Here is a 19,824-nt window from a genome sequence, read left to right on the forward strand (position 1 = left end):
ATATATATATATATATATATATATATATATATATATATATATATATATATATATATAGAGTGAAATTTATAATTATCTGTTTCTGTTCATTTATGCTTTTTGTCTGTTCTTTACCTCCTTTTTAATGTTTATTTAACTTTTGTAGCTGATTTTACCCGTTTCCTGCCATGCTGACATAACCTAATAAAAATTATGGCATCCGTTTTAATGTAAATTAATTATTGTTTATGAAATGAATAAATGTTAATTTATTAAACATGAAATGTTCATTTATTAGCATACGTGGAAATTAACTTGAACTTAGATTAGTAAGTATGAGTTTATTTTGCACAATTTAAAAATATGCATGATATTTTATTCGATTGTACAGTACTGTTTTTAATGTAAATAGACAACGGTTTTATTCAGAGGTGTTTAACTGATTTATTTAAAAATGTATCACCTGAATGTATTTTAGGTTGTGTAGATTTGAAGTGTCTTTTATAACTTTTTGTTAATTGTATACCATGTGTAATTTATTCTGAGATCGCTGTGAAAATAGCCTTGATGCTGGCATGGCATTAAAAAGTGAATAATAATAAAAATATACATGAATGAAATTGCAAGAGAATAATTATTTGTTTCTATACAGTGCATGGAAATGCGGAAATCTCATAAGAGCTTATTTAAAGCCTTCACCTAAACGATATTCCATTTTTAAAAAATTCTATAGATAACTGAATCAAAATGCAGAAATTAATATAATGTCATCCAACAAAAAAAGTAACTATAACAACAAATCATAAAAAATGTAAATGTGTAAGTATACAAGTGTAAGTATGTGAATGTAGATTAATGAATGCTGAAAAATTGTTTATTGGTAGTTCGTGAAACCTAATGCATTAACTAATGTTAATAAATCAAACTTTTTGTAAAGTGCTACCAAATATTAATACAGTACTTATTTGACCATATTTTGTTTTGCAGGTGGTCAAGGAATCCCTTGCCACATCTTATGAGCTTTCTGTCACTGCTCTCATAGTGACCCCTCGTACGTTTGGGGCCCGTGTGGCTTTGACCGAAACCCAGTTGAAGCTGTGGCCCGAGGGAGCAGACAAAGAAGGGGTCGCTCCGGCCCTCCTGCCCAGTGTAGAGGCTCTTCCAGCGGGTAGCCGTGCCCACGTCACATTAGGCTGCTCTGCAGGCGTTGAGGAGGTTCAGACCGGTTTGGATTTGCTGGAGATCCTGGCTCTGCAGAAGGAGGGCAAGGAGGGCACCCAGGTCGAGATGGACTTGGGTACTTTGACCTACCTGAGCGAGGGCCGATGGTTCCTCACCCTGAGGGAACCGATTACCGCAGATACCACCTTCACTAGCTTCTCCGACGACAAGCCCACCAATGACCAGGGCAAAAAGGATGGAGAGAAGAAAAAGAAAAAGTGTACCATTCTGTGAGCGCAAAGCGAGGAGGAGGAAAGAGAGGGGCGGGGAAGGAGGAGAAAACATTTTTCCTAAGGGCTCCGGCCCTCGGTTGGCTGAGGATGATGTTGTGTTTTTGCATGTGTGTAGGTGGATTGCGTGTATGTTTCGCAGCTTTAGTGTGTGCACAGGGATGATTTGGCAGGCAGCGTGAGACCAGACGTTCCAAAGTGGCCTGCTGGCTCCCGGCTTTCTCTTAGCTGGTGCCTTTTTTCCTTTTGCCTGGCAACACAAGCTCAGAGGCCTTAGTATCTGCCTTAAGGTCATGGATCACTCTGCTGGAAAGTTCACTCTGCGTTAGGTGCTAGTTCACTTGGCTGTTTGGCCGCCACACCATCCCTGTTCCCTTTACACAGGTACATCCACGATCGGTCTTCCTTACACGTGACACTCATGTAGAACACTTAGATTTAGCACAACTTTACTGGTTTGATTAACTGATTTATACTCCGTTCCAGCCGAGTTCTTGTTGATTATTCTAGATACATGGTTTCACATTCAGTATCTTTAGAAGATTTGCATTCTAAATTTACATTTTAGATCTTCGAGTTCATGAAATAGAGCACCTTGATCCTTCATCACAGGAAGTTTTGGCATGGAGTATAAATTTGTTAGTTTAGTGTGTGATTCTTCGGTGTCCCTCTCTTTCTTCGGCCTTTGTGGAGCTGATAATTTCCAAGAATTCATGCTGCACCGTTGTTATAATCCCACCAATAGTGATCTGTTGTGTGTGTGCATGCCTTTTGCCAAAAAGAGAAGAAAAAAAACACAACATGGTTAATCTCTCTCGCAATTACGTAAAATTCACCAAGGTTTTTCTTTTTATCAAATAAGATTACATACTCTGTGACATGTTTTTAGGCTAAAGTGTATATGTGTGTGTATGAAATAGTGTTCTCTCCTAAACTTATCGTTTACACGGTGTTGGTCAAACCATCAGAGACCCCTTTTGAATTTACAGCCCGTCACGTCGGATGAGACATGCCTGTACTTCTCTTCATTATATCTGTACGATATGCTCTTTCATAAACCAGTATATTCACATGTGATAGTAAATTTACTCCCTCTGTCTCTCTCATTCTTATCAATTTTGAAAAAAAAAGTGCACTCTAAATACTGTGACAAGCATCTATCTGGTGCCTTCCTCTTCTGTAGGTTTCTAGATGGCTGAAGCCATGCTTCTTATAGGTGTCTGACATCAAGGCACTAAATTTTTGCACTTACCTTGTTGTTCATTTTTTGTACACTTAATAAAGAATGTGCTTGGCTCTGACAACCCTGGCGTTCTGTTCTTGCTGTAAGTGAATTACGTTCTTAATGTTTGAAGGATTGGATTTATTAGTTAGCTTGTTCTAGTTAAGGACGTGTGTAATCATTTGTTCCAAATGGGTGGTTTCATGCTCATTCCACTTCAAATAGATGTAACTGCAGCAAACGTCTGGTTCCTAATCGGCACCGGTTTTTGGATTCATAGGAAATTAAATTATCTTAAAAATGTAGACGAAGTAACTATAGCTTAAGTGGCTCGTGAATACACAACCTCTTAATTATTGACAGCATAAGTGCATCTTCCCGTTTAGTTCGGTTCACAGTAAGTTTGCCAGTAGGGGGCGATTGTCTCCACTAAAAGCTAGATGGAGCATATTGCCAATATTGCAGCTGTAGCTCAACAGCTAGTGAGTTGACCAACCAGAGAGGCAAGAATATGTTGGTTTTGTCTTGGTATAAATAATCCCTCCCACGTATATTTATCTCTCTCTGACATGCAAGATTTAAGGTGGGTGTTTGTTCAAAGAAACGCCATCTACTGTATGTCTGGATGGTGTGGCTTCTGCACATCCTCAGTGAAGAACTCTCTGTATCTCTCATCTTTTTAAGTGGGAGAATTTGCACAATTGGTGGCTGACTAAATACTTTTTTGCCCCACTGTATATATATATATATGTATAGTGTGTGTGAATGAACATCTGTGCAGCCTTTATGTAACTGCGATGCCATATTGAGTATAACACTGATGAAAACAAGACTCTGAGGGGTAGACATTCAGACTTTACATTGGCATGCACTGTATAAGTCCTAAATCATTTAATTTTCACATTTTGTCTACTGAAAGATTTATTTTTCATCAGCTTAATAATTGGCATGTTGTTAAACAACAGTACAATCCATTGAGCACATTCTACTTCTATCACTCAGACTCGTTTTCATTCCTGTCAAAAATAAAATATAGCCTACCACTACCCGACTAAGGTCTATGCCACACTAGTAATCTTGTGGTTTCCAAACTGACTTATCAGAGTCTTGCTTCTGCAAACACTGTTGACATCCAGTGATCAATGGTTATGTTTCTATTTAAAGCCTGTAATGTCTGTTTTGAGTCATGTCTCTTGGTCAGAGCCTTTCAAACCCATTAACTGATGCTGCTGTGGAAAGAGGAGCCAAAGTGCATTAGCAACAGCCAGTGCGGCAGTGCCTTTGTAAAGGCCAATTAATTCACCTGAAAAGCTTTGTTAAAGTTAAATTTTATTTAACGTGGTGCATTAGATATGATGCTAATTCAACATTGACTCTTGTGCAAAAGAAAGGAATGTGCTGCCTGGGGAGCCTGACTTTGAGAAAGCCTCTGCTGGATTTGTGTATATTGATTAATGATTCAGTGTTTGGTAAGCAAATGTGAACATTATTTTGTGAAAATAATAGTTGTTTTGTTCAGTACTTGTTGTAATATTCAAAGTGTTACTCTTGTTGCTAAGCCCTAGTCAAGTGATTATAAATTAAATACTCAAATTATTACCTTGATTATGATTTTCATATGTGACCAGACTGTGCGTGCAGTATGGCCTTTGAGTATGGCGCAATTTCTAGCAATGATTGTTTTCTTGTCTTGCAAAATGGAAATGTGACCCTAGACCACAAAACCAGTCATAAGTAACACTATTTGTAGCAATAGCCAACAATACAATGTAAGGGGCAAACTTATAAATGTTTCTTTTATGCCAAAAAATCATTAGGATATTAAGTAAAGATCATGTTCCATGAAGATATTTTGCAACTGTGGTAAGAACTTCATTTGGACAACTTTAAAGATGATATTCTCAATATTTCGATTTTTTTAATTTAAATTTTTTTTAGTTGTATCTCGGCCAGATATTGTCCTATCCTAGCAAACCATACATCAATATTTATTCGGCTTTCAGATGATGTATAAATCTCAATTTCCAAAAATTGGCACTTATGACTGGTTTTGTGGTCCAGGGTCACAAATGATTGTGACAATTAATTTTAGAAATCGCCGCTTTCAAAACTCAGTCCACATTGCACATTTGGGTCGTTTTCCGTCCTTAATGGGGTTCGTTGAGGCGCGTTGCTAAATGCCCGACGACGCAGCCTGATTGGCTGGACGAGGCAGAATTAGCCAATCAAACCCTGGTCCGATGAAACGTTCCCTGTTCAAGTAGGCGTGGCCTCGCATCACAGCGGATGGAGAGAGCCAATCAGAGACGGAAGAGATCAGCCAAGGCCATCGTCAGATGTCGGCGTAGAGAAAACAGGAAAGGCTGAGCGCATAGTGAGGGAGGGAGCAGCCACGCTGTCTGTCTGGAGGAAAAAGTGTCTCCTGCAACCATATCTCGCCTGTCAACTCTCTCAGACAGACTCGGTGCACTAGGAACTCCCTGAAAGGACAAAGCCTGCTGTCATTAAGAGTACATAGACCGGTAAGTGGCTCTAAACCTCAGCGTACTAGTAGTGCAAACAGTGGATATTGAAAACAGTCTCTCATTTACAAGTACATTTAGCGAAATATAAGAAACCGAGAGTAAAAAACGTACAGTGACACAGCTCTTTTTGCTCAAAACACTGACTGTATAGATCAGGGTGAGGAACTCTAGCGCAGCTTCTGTATATTTATTGTAATTTTGATCGTGAATATCAGTCATACATGACACCCGTACAGAGACAGGTTCTACTGGTCTTTACCTGTGATGTAAATGAATGAGTGGCTTCGCTAACACCTTTCACGTATACGGAAGTGTCAACACAAAACAAAACACACAAGAAGCATTCAAACTAATGAATTAGAGTCTAGGCTGGAGACCAGATGTTTGTCCTGAATGGCAGGCAGTTTAAACATATTCCTTAACTTTCTAGTATTGATTTTATCTGACTAATAGCTTGGCTTATTTATTAGTATGTAATAAAATTGTGACCCGTATATTTTTTTGCTTTTACAAGCTGCTATAAATTAAATGTGGCACTTGCACACTGCTACTATTTTCATTAGTGAGTGATAGCTATTCAATTAGTCACTAGTGTACTGTATATTGCAGTTGTGACTAATCAATTAGTTACTTGTGCATTACTTGTACTTATTCTCTTGCTACAAGTCACTATCCCAGTAGTACCAATTAACTGTTCCTATCAATTAACTGTTCCATTGTTATAGTGACTAATAGCAAAGGGATTAGAATTTGTGTTTTGTAAATAATTACTAGTGGCACTGAGTCATGAGTGCATTACTTGCTAGTGATTAAAAGATAACAAGTACTAGTAAGCATATCTAACATACAGCAATTTGACAGGAATAAATGTTTAAATGGATTTCTGTAGTCAGGAATTTAATTAAAGCCAATCATCTTTTGGATGAAGCGTTATATAAGCTTGAGCTTAAATAATGAAGATCCATCCATGCATTAGATCAAAGAGATCAGTGAGGATAGAAATAAGATTTAATAAACACTGCAATTTGGTCATTAGCGTTATTCAGATGTAACGGGTCGAATACACCTTTGAATCAGATAAATGTGTTGGGTTAGGAGTGTAATAAGATAAATATCTTTACTGTGAAACCCCCTGCTCCTCCTCGCATCCTTTCGATGTGATGAATGATACCACTGCTGTTTTGTGAGCGAGCGAAACGCAGTTATAAATCAGTTGCATCACTATTAGTGACACGCACAAGTCCTTAACCAGCTGTGCAGTGCAGAATGAGCGTGTGCATGCAGCTGGCCAGCACTTACTGAAAAGTACAGCAGTATTACCATCATCGTACCATTGTAAATGGGGTCAGATCAGGTCATTGGTAATTCTGTGTGCACTAGGATCAATACTAATAAAACACTCTGCAGCGCTATCGGTTAGATAGGAAAGTACATGGCACATCCATTGCTGTAACTGAGACTATCTACTGAATCTAGAGATACACTGCTAGTTTTTCTTTTGCTTATCCATCTTACAAAAATGTACCATTATAACCTTTCTGTCAATAGTTATTGCTACTATCCCAAAACAGTAATAAGTTATTATGGTATCTTTGCCAGTCAGTGTAAGCTGTCAGAATTCTAGTGTAATTTCTTGTTTTGATTAAATTGGTTAATGGATAGTCACTGCCATTTTAGTGTGGTGAAACAAAGTTTCTGTATGGTATTTTTCTTCATGCAGTGGTCACAGTAGGATATTTTGTAAGAGATGTGAATCAGTAGACCTTAACTTACCGAAAAGGCTGGTACTTTAAAAACAATTAGTGTACAAACAATTTTCACTTAGAAATTGGTACATTTTAAAAAATGATTACAAACAATTGGCAAATAACACATTGAATTAAAAATGAAATTGAAGTAGAAAGACTGGAATTGTAGTTTCTTGCAATACATACTCCTTTATTTATTATTTACTTTGAAAAATAGATTTTACAGTGTATAAAAGCATTTTAAAGACCAGTTTTAGGGTGTGAATTATGGAACCTCTTTTATTTTTTTGGACAGAGTCGGTGTTGACTTCACAAGTTGTATTGGTTTTCTGTGCTTGTGCTTAACTTATTTTACATCACTGGTCTATGAGTCCAATATGGCCAGTGCGATGACTCATCACTTCCTTCTGGCCAATGTTTGCGGTGATGCTGGATGTCAAATCTATATGTACACTGATACAGCAATGTGTGAGTGAGGCATTGTGTGTGTTTTTTTTGTTTTTCTGTGTCTTTTATCAGAACAATGCTAAACACAGAAGTCTTTCTTTTCAGTCTGTGCATTTACAGCACTCTAGTGAGTTGGGTGGGTGATGTGCAGGGAGGGTGCTGCATGGGGGTGGAGCGCTCCTCTCTCTTCATTAGTAAATTGCCGGGTCAAGGACTGGACTGTCTTCTACAGTAACTGAACACTCTGTTCTCCTCGCCACATGCATCCGCTTGAATTCTCATTGCAGAAGAGGAGCGGTGAAAAACAGTGAGACTATTTTCAAGGTGCATAAGGAAGATTAAATGGCATTCTTAAAGGGGTCATATGATGCTCTTTTAAAGATCATTATTTTGTGTATTTGGTGTAACAGAATATGTTGACATGCTTTAATGTTCAAAAAACAAAAATTTTCAAATACTGTACATTATTGTAGGTCCTCTATGCCCCGCCTCTCTCAAACACGTCGTTTTCTACAAAGTCCCTCCTTCCGACAAGCGCAGTCTGCTCTGATTGGCCAGCTGACCTTGTGCATTGTGATTGGCCGAACACCGCAAGCACTCGTCGGAAATGTAACGCCCCTTACCATAATCGTGAGCTTCATCTTTCAAAATAAATGTAAAGACAGTAAATAATGTCATCAGTTTTACCATCAGTTCAAGCCCGAAAGGGGAACAGAGTCGCGTGACAGACACAGTGATGAAGCTGGTATGTGTTTGCAGTACACAAGCCACGGTTAAGACAGCTGATTCCACTGTGATGTGACCCCCCCTCTCTCTCTCGCTCTCCCTCTCTCGCTCGCTCGCTCTCTCTCCCTCTCTCATGCGCTTTCTCTCTCTCGCGCGCTCTCTCTCGCTCATTACGCAAATATTTCCACATAGTGAGGTAGATATGTGGGGGCGTGTTAGAACGAGCCGTTTTAGGGGGGCGTGGCAGAGTCTTAATGTTGATAAAGAATATCCCTTGGGTTTTGAGACTTTAGTTTTTGCGACTCCAAGGACCTTATCTATGCACAACCAGCTTGTAACACTCCAAAGAGAAAGGAAAACTTGAAATTGCATCATATGACCCCTTTAATTTGCATTACTTAGTAACATTTTTCCTTGCAGACAATTTATCCACAAATCAATAAACGTTTCCCAGGCCTTTTTTGGGATGTTTGTAGAAGCTAGTGATTTTAATGTTTAATAGTTTTATACATGTTTTTAAGATGGAAAACTGGAAACATTTTTAGGATTTATAGCAACATTTTATTTAATGTTGTGTTTTAAAAGAGTTTAATCAACTTGCCATGAAAATATAGCCATTATTGCTGATATGAATGAATTTTTAGGATGTTAGAAAAAAAAAATTACATAGCCTACACTACTGAAACGTTTGGCGTCAGTAGGATTTTTTTTCTTCTCTTTTCTTCTTTTGAAAACTTTTTCAGAACTTTTTGTGAAAGAACAGTTTTCAGTGTCACATGATCCTTCAGAAATCATTCTAATATGCTGAGTTGATGCTCAAGAAACATTTACTATTACTATCAATGTTGAAAACAGTTGTGCTGCTTAATATTTTTGTGGAAACCGTGATAATTTTTTTTAAGGATTCTTTGATGAATGGAACATTTATTTGAAATAGATATTTTTATTTTATTGAAAGTGATCTTGTTAAATAAAAGTAGTAATTTCTTTTGAACAACAACAACAAAAAAATAAATATTTTGAATGGTAGTGTATTCATTGTTTGAATCTTTGGTTCTTTATGTTATCTGTGTTGTTTAAGCCTACGCACAGTGTGGTGTTGAATACAGATTGAGATGGTAGGTTCTTGTCATTCTCTGCCAACTGGTTTATCTTGTCTTTTTTAAACAAAGACCGGTTACGTTGACCCCACTGGCAGCTTGGCACTCTCGTTCCACTGCACGTCCTGACAGGGTTCAGACAGGCGGCGGTGATTAGGCCTGTCACGATAACAACTTTTTGTTGTGTGATATATTATCACTAGCACCTCATGACTACACTACGTTATGTACAAGAAGCTGCAAAAGACACTGCCGCAAGTGGAATGTACAAAACATGGTGACATTAATTTTTAAGTAAATATAATGGGCGATATATTGCGTCACCAAAAATGATTGAGGTCATGTACATATTTTGCGTGATAAGTCGATATATTGATTATTGCGACAGGCCTAGCGGTGATGTCATCTGAATGCTACCTCAGCCTGCCAGTCACAAATGCACTCATGTATGAGAGTTGATGGAGAGAATCAAGCTCAAATTGGTTTACTAAGATTTGGTAAAATTGGTTATAAAGACAGTGCCTGTACTATCTGTCTGGATGGGATTTCTTTTGGTTTAATAGCTCAGCTGATTCTTGCTGTTCATGATGTACCTGATTGCCCTTCTTTCATGTGTCAGTCAGACTGCAATTGGATGTTGCTCTCGTGCACAGCACGAAGTCCAGGGCTAATCAAATCAGGGTGAGCATGGCCCTATTTTTAGCTGCCTTTCCTGATTCAGGGAAAGGTAAAGAGAGAGAGAGAAACCAGCAGATAAACAAAGAGAAATGTAATGTAGCGAGAGAAAATGAATGGAAAAATGGTGGTTTCTACAAAATATTGTGTCTGTGTCTTCAGCGTGCTATTTAAATGTAAGCATTGTGTACTTTAAATGTCTAGCAGGGGTGTTAGTTTCACTCAGCCGCTTAACTTCCTGCTCAGTTTCCTGGTTAATGCAGAATGGACGAAGTAACTTGGCTTCATGTATTTATTTACTAAAAACTTTATACCCTTGTATACTTTTTTGTTTCCTGTGCAAATGTCAGTAACTTGTAAACCTCTTATATATGGCCTTTTGAACAATGATGACAAAATGTGTCACAAAGTATTTATTTATTTACAATTTGTAATTAATAAATTGTATTTATGTATATATGTATGTATGTATGTATTTTATATAGCATTATTTATTTAGTCTTTTTACATTTACATTGTCATTTTGCAGACGCTTTTATCCAAAGCGACTTACAATTGGGGGATACATAAAGCGATTCTTCTTAAAGAGGCAACCAGATACAGGCAGTGCTTGTAATACCAAGTTTCTAGATATTGTTCAAATAAGTACAAGCTAGAAAGAGAAGGAATAAGTAAAGAGAGAATTAAAAAATATATATATAAAATTTTTATGATGAAGTCAAGTAGCTTCGAAAGAGATGAGTTTTCAGCTGTCGCTCGAAAATTGTCAGAGATTCACCATTCCGGATAGGGGTGGGAAGATCATTCCACCAGCCAGGAACAGTGAACGAGAATGTTCTGGAAAGTGATTTTGAGCCTCTCTGTGATGGTACCATGAGGCGTCGCTCACTAGCGGATCTCAGACTTCTGGAGGGGATGTAGTGAGTGGAAGTAGGCGGGTGCTGAGCCTGTGGCTGTTCTATATGCAAGCATCAATGTCTTGAACTTGATTCGAGCCGCAACCGGCAGCCAGTGCAAGGAGATAAAGATTGGTGTAACATGGGCTCTTTTGGGCTCGTTGAAGACCGTTGAAGTCGTGCTGCTGCATTCTGAGTCATTTGTAGAGGTTTGATTGTGCTTGATGGAAGTCCAGCCAGAAGAGCATTGCAGTAGTCCAGCCTAGAAATGACAAGGGCCTGGACAAGAAGTTGTGCTTTTTATTTAATGCACTGATCTGAGCCGTTGTAATTTTGTGAAGCATTTTAAAAGGTGCTGTTCATTTATTGCTCTCAAGTGACTGACTGATGTTTAATGAGTTGCTTCTGTGTGCCTTTCTCTGCAGTGCTTTAGTCATCGAGCACCATGTCAGCCAAAGCCATCTCTGAGCAGACGGGGAAAGAACTTCTTTACAAACACATTTGCACTACAGCCGCCGTACAGAACCGCTTTCGCTATGCTAACGTGACGGCAGAAACCGACTGGGAGCGACTGGTTCAGGATCACCCCTGGCTACTGACAGAGGTAAGACAGCTGCTGGAAATAATGGATCTGGGGTCACATTTGGGCTTGAGCTGAAACTTACTTTCCCTGCCAAGTAATGCAATTCAGTGACCAAACATGACTTGTGCTTATGAGGCCAATAATTAAAAAATAGTGCAGGTGGAATTTGTCTTCGACACAGTTACAAACTCTGTTGCAAAGTGGATCATTGTGTACTCTTGGCTAGTAGTTGGTAACACTTGGTTTTAATCTCTATACAATGATTTAGCCTATACTTGTTTGCCACAATAATTTGAAATCTTTGAATCTTCATAGGGGATATTAATGTGTTTTTTTATTTATGTATATTTTTTTATTATGTGTTAATTACTTTTTTTATATTCTGTATATTATAAATTTACTACAATTATTCTATAAATACAGTTACATTTAATCATATTTATGAAATAGTTCCTAAAATATAAACAATCAGTAAAAAATTAACTTTTTTTTTTATTGCAATACATAAATACTAATACAGTGCACTGTATATGTACTGTATGCATAGGTTTTAAATTTAGTTTGTGACAATGATTGTCATTATTAGCAGAATAGTTTCTCTAAATGATTCGTGAATAATCCAATAAAAGCACTATTTTACTATTGCCAGCAGTTTCAACCAGTTAGATTTCTGCTGAGGGGTAAATGAGTAAAAGAAGTCGTATCGAGAGAGATACTGAGGATGTTGGAGGGACAGGATGGCGTTCATTAGTATGCTGCTTGACTAGCACATCAGTTAAGGGAGCTAAAGTGAGCGTAGCAGAATTTCACAAATGACAGTACAGCGACGGTTTCTGCTGAAAAAGCACTCTTAATCACCTTACCCCCTGCCAGAGGGTATAATGATATTAGATATGTCTCTCTGTCCCCTCCCTTTATCTTTAGTCAGTGACTGAGACCGTTATATAGAGACCGGCTTAATTAGGAAATCATGACATTTCTTTTGATCGTACTCCTGCCTTCTGTTTGTGTTTCTAAAAATGAATAAGGAAGTTCAGTTTTATTTAACACACAGTGGACTCCAAAAGCCCGAAACCATGTTCATTTAAACCTTTTGAGGATTTTTACCATTTTAAAACAAAGAAAAGATTAAGCGAAAATTCAGACCATTCCAGATCTCGTAGTCTGTTTCAAACAAGTCATTTCAACCTTAGATGTTGTCACAGGTTCTTGACAAAATCTCTTAAATTCCTGTTATTTTTTATTCCTTGTTGTTTTTGCAATAGTACAATGCTTAACATCATAAATTCTAATGGATGTGTGTTTGATTGTTTTGGTGTTTTTCATGTTTCTGTCCAGCGGTTGGTTGTGAAGCCAGATCAGCTGATCAAGCGCAGAGGAAAGCTGGGACTGGTGGGTGTGAACCTGGATCTGAAGGGAGTGAAGGACTGGCTCAAAACCCATCTTATGAAGGAGACAATGGTGAGAACAGATACTCAAACTGCCTCTTAATGTTAGCTTTAGTTTCATTGGCATTATCCCTTTGGAAATGTGTAAAGTGCATTTGCTGTATGCACATTTTCCATTCTGCATGTTTGCAGTTTATGTAACCCAATATATTAAATGTCATGCCCCTGCATATAACGTTGCCTGAGGGCCAATCTTTGGCGGGAGTTGAAAATCCGTGTTGCCCAGTGACAGCCCCACAACATTACTGCTCTAGAGGAGATCTGGATGGAGGAATGGGCCAAAATACCAGCAACCGTGTGTGAAAACCTTGTGAAGACTTACAGAAAACGTTTGACCTCTGTCATTGCCAACAAAGGGTATATAACAAAGTATTGAGATGAAATTTTGTTATTGACCAAATACTTATTTTCCACCATAATTTGCAAATAAATTCTTTAAAAATCCTACAATGTGATTTTCTGGATTTTTTTTCTAATTTTGTCTCTCATAGTTGAGGTATACCTATGATGAAAATTACAGGCCTCTCTCATCTTTTTAAGTGGGAGAACTTGCACAACTGGTGGCTGACTAAATACTTTTTTTCCTCACTGTATATAGCTGAGAAAAAGACAGACATTACTTTTTTTCTTCTTGTAATATTTTTGTTTTGTTGTCCCATGCTGCACATATTTTTTGTAGGTTATTTCTGCAAGGTCTCTCTCTGTCATAGTTTCTGTGGACCCACTTTCAAGCGTTTCATTGTTTTCCCACCTTGTCATTTCTTTATTTTTCACTCTCTCTCTCTCTTTGAAATGTCACCTCACCTTCCTCTTTCTTTCTAGCTGATTTATATCAACTGGCCTTTTGGCCTGCTGTTTTCACTGCAGCACAAATGAGATTGTTTGTGTTTGTGTGCACATGTGCGCGCACGGCTTGCGGCTCTGCTTGTCAAATCGTTCAGTTTTCTCAGCGAGTCCCTGAACACTGAGGTCCAGTCACTGGTGCTCAACACAAGCCTTTAGACTGTATGAACACTTCTCTACCTCCTCCTCCCCATCTCTGGCCTCCTTTTCTTCTGCCTCTTACATAATTCCCTTTTCATTGTGTTTTTCATTAGGAGAAGCTTTTAGATTCAGACCAAAGGCAATTTCTGATGTTTAACCCTTATGGAAAGCCTTATGCAAACATAAGCTTTTAAAAGAAACATCTCTCTGTCTCTCAGGTGGGGAAGGCTAAAGGCATCCTCAAAAACTTCCTGATTGAGCCCTTCGTAGCCCACAAACAGGTGAGCCGTCCAATAAATGTAATCTACTGGGTACGTGAATGAAATGGCTTATTTGTGTTTTATAATAATAATAATAATAAAAGCTGCAGAATTATTATTATTATAAGCTGCAATTAAATGATTGTGCACCTAACATACATTTTATTATATTTCATTATTTTTCTAACTGGAATTATTATTATTATTATTATTATTAATAATAATAATAATAATTGAGTAAAGTAATATAGTATAATAGATTAAATAAATAAAAATGGCAGAATTATTGTTAAATAAATTAATAATAATAATTCTACAGCTATTATTGTTGTTGTTATTATTATATTATTCCAATAAAGGAGTAAAATAATATAGTATATTCAAAATTTGTTAGATGCAGAATTATTGTTAACTAGATTAATAATGATAATGAAAATAATAATTCTACAGCTATTATTATTATTACTATTATTATTATTATTATTATTAACAATTTTGTTGATAATATATATATTTTTTATAGTAGAGGTTGTATTATTTACATGGTTGTAAAATGATTATGATAATGTATGTTAATGGATTACTATCCGAGACATTGCTTGAGCAAAAATGAGGAAGGGAGAGCTAACATTGCTGAATTGTGACTTTCCCTCAGGAGGAGGAGTTTTACGTCTGTGTCTATGCCACACGTGAAGGAGATTACATGCTCTTCCATCATGAAGGAGGTGTGGATGTAGGAGACGTGGACTCAAAAGCCCTAAAACTCCTGGTGGGAGTGGATGAGAAGATCAGTGCAGACACAGTCAAGAGTCAGCTCCTCACACACACCCCTGCAGATAAGAAAGAGTGAGTCAGACAATCAGTGTCACATGTTGTTAAATATTACACTCATCTATAGTTTTTGTATAGTTTATTTAGCTTTTTTGTGTTGTGCTGAGCAGTGTTTGCACTTCTTTGTTGTGCTGGTCTACAAATTTCTTTTCTGTCAGTTGTTAATCAGAATCAAGATTTTAAAATCTGTATAGAAACTCCCTTTTCATGCTATATGCTGATTCAACTTCCTTTGCCATATAACGACCACTCTAAGGGAAATATAGCCATAATTAAATTGCCCCCCCTTGAGGGTCACTTCTGCATCCCCGTACATAAGATGCTGCAGGCAGTACTTGGTCTTGCTACATATCAAGACAGGATAACAGTGAGCAAAAAAATGAGACTGATGTAGAGGAAGGAGGACAAACAAGCAAACGAGGTGCTCTCAGCTGTGCCGCCAGTAGTTGAGGGCACTTTGATCCATTACACAAATGAAATCTTTCCCCCGTTCCCCGTCTCCTCCCACCCCCCAGTATTATTCAATTCACGTCTATCTTTTTGATGGCACACATACACTGACATCTCGTTCTGGCTGACCTCACCGCCTTGGCTGACATTGACGAGGGAGACAGGTCTGGCTGCATTGGCCAGTATCCACACCTCTATTTCTATTCATCCATCTCTTTTATTCTTCCTCTCTTATTCTCAGTCAGACAGACACACACACACACACACAATGTTTTTATGAAGATTACAGCTTGATAAACAACATGCAACTCCCTCTCACAAATATTGTGGCATAAAATATATTTTCTTCCCTTCCTAGATCTCCTTTTGTCATCTTTCACCGAGTGTATTTACTGATTTACTGTCATCCCACGAGTTCTCCCTCTTCCTCCAGTGATTCAGTCTCCCTGTCATTTCTCGTGTATAATTTGTGTTCTCCGGACTATGGACCGTCACAGTTTTTTTTTTTTTTATGTGGTGGATGACGGATGATTCTCTCACTTTCTCCTCCCTCACGTCTCCCTCTGTTTTCCCTCGTTACCTCAAACAGCAGCTGTTCCGGCTCACACCAGTAACCAGTTCTGTCGTTTAATCCAGCGTCATTACTGTTCATAGTCCGTCTGTTTCCAGTTTGTTTTGTATACAATATTACAGATGCATCAGTACATTCAGCATTGGAAAAAAAGCTTTTTAATCAGTATTATTTTTTTTCAGAAATCATTAGCATATCAGTTTAGCATGTTCACAATCTTTAATGTAACAATAATATTCTGTTAACAGAATATTACATAAAGATGTTATTTTTTTTCCTGCAGGATGTTGACTAGTTTCCTGGTAGGCTTGTTTAACCTGTACGAAGACTTGTACTTTACGTACTTGGAGATCAACCCTCTTGGTAAGTCAAAAAAGCAGCCCATCCCACCTCAGCTGACGTCTGTTATAGATTACGTTAATTGTGCACCCCGCCAAACTTCTGATTCTGTTCTTCCCAGTGTCTTGGCACTGTTGATTCGCTCTATGGAGACCAAATACAAACCACTTCCAGTTCTTTACAAGGCAGTAAAAGTTCTACTTGCTCATTACTTTTAGATGATAGAACAAATCTTATTTTGACACTATTTGCTTATTTTCCTTCATAGCTGAAGGCTGAACTCTGCTCCAACTCGGTGTCAAAAACACATAATAGAATGTTTTGAGGAAAGTTTTATTTTGAGAAAATTAAGGCTAATTAATTAACATGGATGCTGTTTGATGGTGACTGGGGATTTTTCATAGGGCACTAATTAATAATCCCTGTGTGCCCTACGGCATCTGTTACCGTTTCTAACTTAGATGTTCCTGTTTGTGTTTTTGTCTATATGAATCACATTTTTATCATTTCACATGTTCTCAGTCTGTTAGAAAATACACTGTCTGCATGAGTTTCTCATAGTATTTCACTTTTTTTTTTTTTTTTTTTTTTTTTTTTTTTTTTTTTTTTTTTTTTTTTTTTTTTTTTTTTTTTTTTTTTACCATAAAATCGCATAGTCATCCAGTGGAATGCATGACTCAAGAATCATATATGCCAATAAGAATCAAAATATTGAAACACTTTGATGCGCCTGGAAACATCATGTGCACCTCAACATTTCCACAGCACAAGCCAAAGCATTTAGCAACTGTGAGATTTTAATAAAGGATTCAGTGGAAATTTCATTATTGCCTAAGGTAGGCAAAAAAAGCTAAGTGACAGAAGTTGAAACTGGGATGAACAAACGCTGTCTTTCTCTCTGTCAGTGGTCACTAAAGATGGAGTGTATGTGCTGGACATGGCTGCTAAAATCGATGCCACAGCCGATTACTTGTGTAAAGCCAAGTGGGGTGATATGGAGTTTCCCCCTCCCTTCGGCAGAGAGGCCTATCCTGAGGTAACAATCAAAATCACATGTAGATGTGTATTTTGTTGGATAATATTGTACGTTTTCAGTGATAGAGTGACAGATGCCATCTAAGCATTCATTTGTATGAGTTAATCTGTAAACCCAACAAGGAACAGGAAGGAACTGCCTGCATTTATCACGGTTTTGTTGATTCATCAGAGGACGCTTGTGGTTCTGTTTCTGCTTGCTTTTACTTCTTCTAAAGAATATGATTTAATAATTAATTAAAGGCAGTCTTTCATAAATCATTCATTCATCAAACACAGACACTATTACAGTGATGAGTCGTGCAGAGATAGAGAGTGATGTGTCTTCTGCGCTGAGTCATTGTTGGCAGTATGTTTTTAGGCAATATTTATCTGACAGAAGGCCGGTTTAATTGGTATCACACACACAGATAAACTAGCTGTTATAACAGACTGGAATAAAATCAGAGTTGGTGTATTAATAAATAACCTATGGTACACTTTTGCCTTCTGTCAGATGTGCTGTTGTAATTGCTTGTTGGGCCATATGGGTAGGACAGGGAAGTGTGTTGGCTTCATTAAATATTTGGTCAACACGCAGTCCACAAGCCATTTTATGATGTTTCCGTTTACTGTGTCTGCACACCAGAAACGAATGAGTTTCTGCTTCATTTATATGAATTATATTCCTCTTATTATGGCATTTTACTAGTAGATAGACTTTGTAATCTTGTTTGTTTTTATTTACCATGTCATTTGAACCAAACCTAGCTATATGGGAAATAAAAAATATTTTTTAGACATTAAACAGCAGATTTTGTCTTTAGCCACTGATGTGAGGTACAGTACACAAACCTTTTCATAACATTCCTGTAGGAGGCATACATAGCAGATCTAGATGCTAAGAGTGGCGCCAGCCTCAAGCTGACTATCCTGAACCCTCGCGGACGGATCTGGACTATGGTGGCAGGGGGCGGAGCTTCTGTCGTCTACAGGTACCTGTCGCTCACGAGTTAGTCTAGCTTACATATGATGTATGAATGTTAACTGCTTAAAGGGATGGTTCACCCAGAAATGAAAGTTACCCCATGATTTACTCCCCCTCAAGCCATCCTAGGTATATATGAGTTTCTTCTTTCAGACAAATACAATCGGAGTTATATATTTTTTTAAATGCCCTTGCTCTTCCAAGCTTTAGAATGGCAGTGAATGGGGTTTAAGATTTTGAAGGCCAAAAAAGTGCATCCATCCATCATAAAAAGTGCTCCACATGGCTCCAGAAGCAAAGTTTATAAGCCAAGTCTCCTCTTGGCTTATATTGAAATGCTCTGACATTTTTCTTAACAAATCCTTGTTTTGTGCTTTTAATTCGTGACTGGTGTTTTGTTTTGCTCTCTCGTCTGTGCTTCCGCATTCGTCACTAATCACCGGAGAGTCATCTGCTAGAACTCCACCTTCTCGTGAACAAGCATACAATAAAGATTACGGGTTTAAGTTTTAAATATGGATATATGGATATAAAAATGCACCGATTCACTCCTGAAGGCCTTTATTAACCCCCTGGAGCCGTGTGGAGCACTTTTTATGATGCATGAATACACTTTTTGAGGCTTCAAAATCTCGGCCCCCGTTCACTGCCATTATAAAGCTTGGAAGAGCCAGGACATTTTTTTTATATAACTCGATTGTTTTTGTCTGAAAGAAGAAAGTCATATACCTAGGATGGCTTAAAGGTGAGTAAATAATGTGGTAATGTTCATTTTTGTTGTAACTTTAAATTTACAGGGATATTTCATCCACAAATAAAAGATTCAGTTATTTATGCACCCTCGTGTCATTCCAAATCTGAAGGACTTTATTACTTCTGCAGAACACAGAAGATACTTTGAAAAATGTTTCAACAGTTTCGTCCGTACAGTGAAAGTCAGTGGGGTCCAAAGCAACACTGGACCTCACTGACTTGGACTGTTTGGACAAAAACATTAAGACATTGTTCAAAAGATCTTTTGTGCTCCGCAGAAAGAAAGCAAGTCCTCCAGATTTGTAACAACATGAGGGTGAGTCGATGTCTGAATTTTCATTTCTAAATGAAATCCTAAATCTTAAGAGTAGCTTGGAATATGGAATTTATAGTAAGAGACCGTTTGAAGGAAGATGCTGGTGTAATGAGCAGAACTCTTGTGCTTCGTGGACTGAGAGATGAAGCAGATACCTGTAAGAGCCAGACTCTGAGAGCTAAATGACATTACCCATCCAAGCTTAAGAACGGTTATCTAGAGGTTCATCTTTCACTGCTGCATCTGTCCTTCTCCCTGATGGAGGGAGGAGATGGAGCGAGAGAAAGCGTTGTGAGACTAATTAGGATGTGTATGTGCTGTCCTCTTGAGAGTAGGGCAGAGGATCAAGAAACCAGATGTTTTCCTCTTTAATGCCCATAAACAAACAGACAAATAAACCATGAACAAATAAAACGGATGCTAGTTTTACTGGATAATATTGACTTGCTCTATTTCCTGTATTTCCTAATGTAGGGATTTCATTGGGATTTCAGTCCTAAATATTCCTGACATAAGAG

The 19,824-nt window shown here is 37.8% G+C and overlaps 2 protein-coding genes across 3 annotated transcripts in view; both read left to right on the plus strand.

Annotated features, from left to right (window-relative positions):
* LOC107567700 (2',3'-cyclic-nucleotide 3'-phosphodiesterase-like) overlaps positions 1-2,560 on the plus strand; it is a 5,959-nt gene extending 3,399 nt beyond the window's left edge. For both annotated transcript variants that reach the window (XM_016253429.1, XM_016253440.1), the window contains exon 4: positions 967-2,560. In XM_016253429.1, coding sequence (XP_016108915.1) covers positions 967-1,434 — 468 coding nt within the window. In that variant the 3' untranslated portion in view covers positions 1,435-2,560. The remainder of the gene's footprint in view (positions 1-966) is intronic.
* A 2,435-nt stretch (positions 2,561-4,995) lies between these two features.
* The window catches only part of LOC107567706 (ATP-citrate synthase-like), a 30,946-nt gene continuing 16,117 nt past the window's right edge, over positions 4,996-19,824 (plus strand). The window contains exons 1-8 of the mRNA XM_016253452.1: positions 4,996-5,174; positions 11,195-11,373; positions 12,691-12,813; positions 14,003-14,065; positions 14,700-14,890; positions 16,180-16,259; positions 17,141-17,271; positions 18,126-18,244. Of these exons, the coding sequence (XP_016108938.1) occupies positions 11,215-11,373; positions 12,691-12,813; positions 14,003-14,065; positions 14,700-14,890; positions 16,180-16,259; positions 17,141-17,271; positions 18,126-18,244 (866 nt within the window). The 5' untranslated portion in view covers positions 4,996-5,174; positions 11,195-11,214. The remainder of the gene's footprint in view (positions 5,175-11,194; positions 11,374-12,690; positions 12,814-14,002; positions 14,066-14,699; positions 14,891-16,179; positions 16,260-17,140; positions 17,272-18,125; positions 18,245-19,824) is intronic.

Source organism: Sinocyclocheilus grahami, unplaced genomic scaffold (genome assembly GCF_001515645.1).
Source record: "Sinocyclocheilus grahami isolate Dianchi unplaced genomic scaffold, SAMN03320097.WGS_v1.1 scaffold27.1, whole genome shotgun sequence".
Taxonomy (NCBI): domain Eukaryota; kingdom Metazoa; phylum Chordata; class Actinopteri; order Cypriniformes; family Cyprinidae; genus Sinocyclocheilus; species Sinocyclocheilus grahami.